This window comes from Loa loa, assembly GCF_000183805.2.
Source record: "Loa loa unplaced genomic scaffold supercont3.243, whole genome shotgun sequence".
Lineage (NCBI taxonomy): Eukaryota > Metazoa > Nematoda > Chromadorea > Rhabditida > Onchocercidae > Loa > Loa loa.
The window spans coordinates 67,430-69,692 of NW_018108423.1; the positions used below are offsets into that span (position 1 = coordinate 67,430).

The following is a 2,263-nucleotide window of genomic DNA, read 5'->3' on the forward strand; positions in this document are numbered from 1 at the left end:
TATTAATAATGCAATGATAAGAGATGTTGATGAAATTAATAGTGATAGTATTAATAAGCAATGATAAGAGATATTGAATAAATTGATAATGATAATAAGGAAAGTGGTAATATTAATAACACAATAATAAGGGATGTTGATAAAACTGATAATGATAATATTAATAATACAATGATAAGAAATATTGGATAAATTGATAATGATAATAAGGAAAGTGATAATATTAATAATACAATGATAAGAAATGTTGAAGGAAAATTTCTGGAGAAATAATCCTACTGAATTTATTAAATCACAATTAAGAATTTAATAAATCAGAATTTGTAAATGAAAATCTAATAGACTGTGGTAATTTTTGTTGATCAATTTGAAATGTTAATATTTTGGGATAATTTCCATTGATTTTCCACTTTATTTCTTCACATTTAAATATTAGCATTCTTACGGTAGGAAATTTCGTTTATTTAAATATCTGATAGATTATTCTAATTTCCATTAATTTTATTTCTTTACATTTACCTAAAGTCCGTTAATCTTTCATCACAAGTTCATCATCATAATTATTTCCTTCACATTTTCAGCAAATTCATTACAATGTTTTTTTTTTTATGAAGGGATAGGATATATATACATACGGATACGGTACGGATACGGTATTGGATAGAACTGAATTAAGCATATATTACTCCAGCCCTCGAAAATCATTTCAATTTCTCATGTGACTTCCTGGAAAAATTAATTGCTTATCCCTAATCTAATTAATAATACTAATAATTATTTACTTATGAATTGGATTAATTAGTTTAATGAAATTATATTGACATAGGAACGTGCTAAAGATCTACTAAATGTCTCACAATTTGCGGAAGATATGGCCGTTGAATTGTTGGGTATAACAGCAAGTGAATATAATCCAGCATTATTATTGAAAGCAAAAGATAATCGTGGACGACCACTTTTGGATGTATTAATCGAAAATGAACAGGTAAGTAAATATGAGAAAAGTTAAAATTAATGGAACAGGTAGGTAAATATAAGGAAAGGTAAATTAACGGGACAGGTGAATAAATGTTGGGAAATTAAATGGATTAATTTTAGAAGTTTAATATTTTATTCTTAATTTCTTTCTTTTTTTTTTTTATTGATTTCCAGAAAGAAGTAGTTTCATATGCATCAGTACAGCGTTATCTTACGGAAGTTTGGACCGGACGTGTAGAATGGTCATTCGGTAAAACGGTTGCTTTTACATTAATGGTACTTATCTGTCCACCTGCATGGTTTTATTTTTCGTTACCGCTTGATACACGTATTGGACGTGCTCCAATCATCAAATTTGTTTGTCATATTGGTATATTAAATTTAATTTAAATTATAAAAATAAACAAATAGAAGCAATTTAATGAAATAACAAAAAAAAAAAAGCCATTTTTAATTTTATGCAAAATTTTGTTCATTTTTTCTTTTCACTCATTTACATTGATATTTTCTCTAGCATTAAGATATATTAAAACTTTTTCTAATTCTCAGTTAAAATTGGTGACAGTTTAAAGTTACATTTCAAAATTATTTTAGTGTCACATATCTATTTTACAATTTTACTTACAATTGTGGTACTCAGTTTGACACATAAAATTTACGAAGTACGAAGTATTATGCCGAATCCAGTTGAATGGTTACTGCTTTTATGGCTTTCTGGTAATCTCGTTTCTGAATTATCGAATGTCGGTGGTGGTGGTTCTGGTCTTGGAATTGTTAAGGTTAGATTTTAAATATATATATATATTAAGTTAAATATTCAAATTCTTAAATTATATTACTTTCTATTTGATAAATAATCGTTCTAAAAATTGTTTTCCAAAAATTACCAATTACAAAAATTGCAAAAATTACCTTTAATAAAGCTTTTTTAATTAGTAGAAAATGAAAATTAACAATGCATGCAAAACTTGCATTATGCATGCAAAATTTAATTCAATTGAATGTTTCTTGTAAATTGATTTGCATGCATGTTAATAGCAAATAAATGAATATGTGCTTGATAATCAGAATATGATAATCATCATTATCTGTTACTGTTTAGTATGATTAAATACAATTGAACAGAGAAGTTATCATTGTTCAACGATGACATTATTTAATGTCATTATGTCATCACTAATGTCATCATTATAAGATTAATTTGTTTGATATAACATTAATTAGTTACTAATGCTTTTTTAACTTCCAAAATATAAAGAAAGTTATACAATAGAAGAAAAAAAAA

General features: G+C 25.5%; 1 protein-coding gene across 1 annotated transcript in view; it reads left to right on the forward strand.

Annotated features, from left to right (window-relative positions):
• The window catches only part of LOAG_18270 (hypothetical protein), a gene marked incomplete at its 5' end in the record, with an annotated part of 14,727 nt that overhangs the window by 9,738 nt on the left and 2,726 nt on the right, over positions 1 to 2,263 (forward strand). Inside the window, 3 exons of the mRNA XM_020450933.1 lie at positions 827 to 985; positions 1,153 to 1,348; positions 1,573 to 1,757. Of these exons, the coding sequence (XP_020305337.1) occupies positions 827 to 985; positions 1,153 to 1,348; positions 1,573 to 1,757 (540 nt within the window). The remainder of the gene's footprint in view (positions 1 to 826; positions 986 to 1,152; positions 1,349 to 1,572; positions 1,758 to 2,263) is intronic.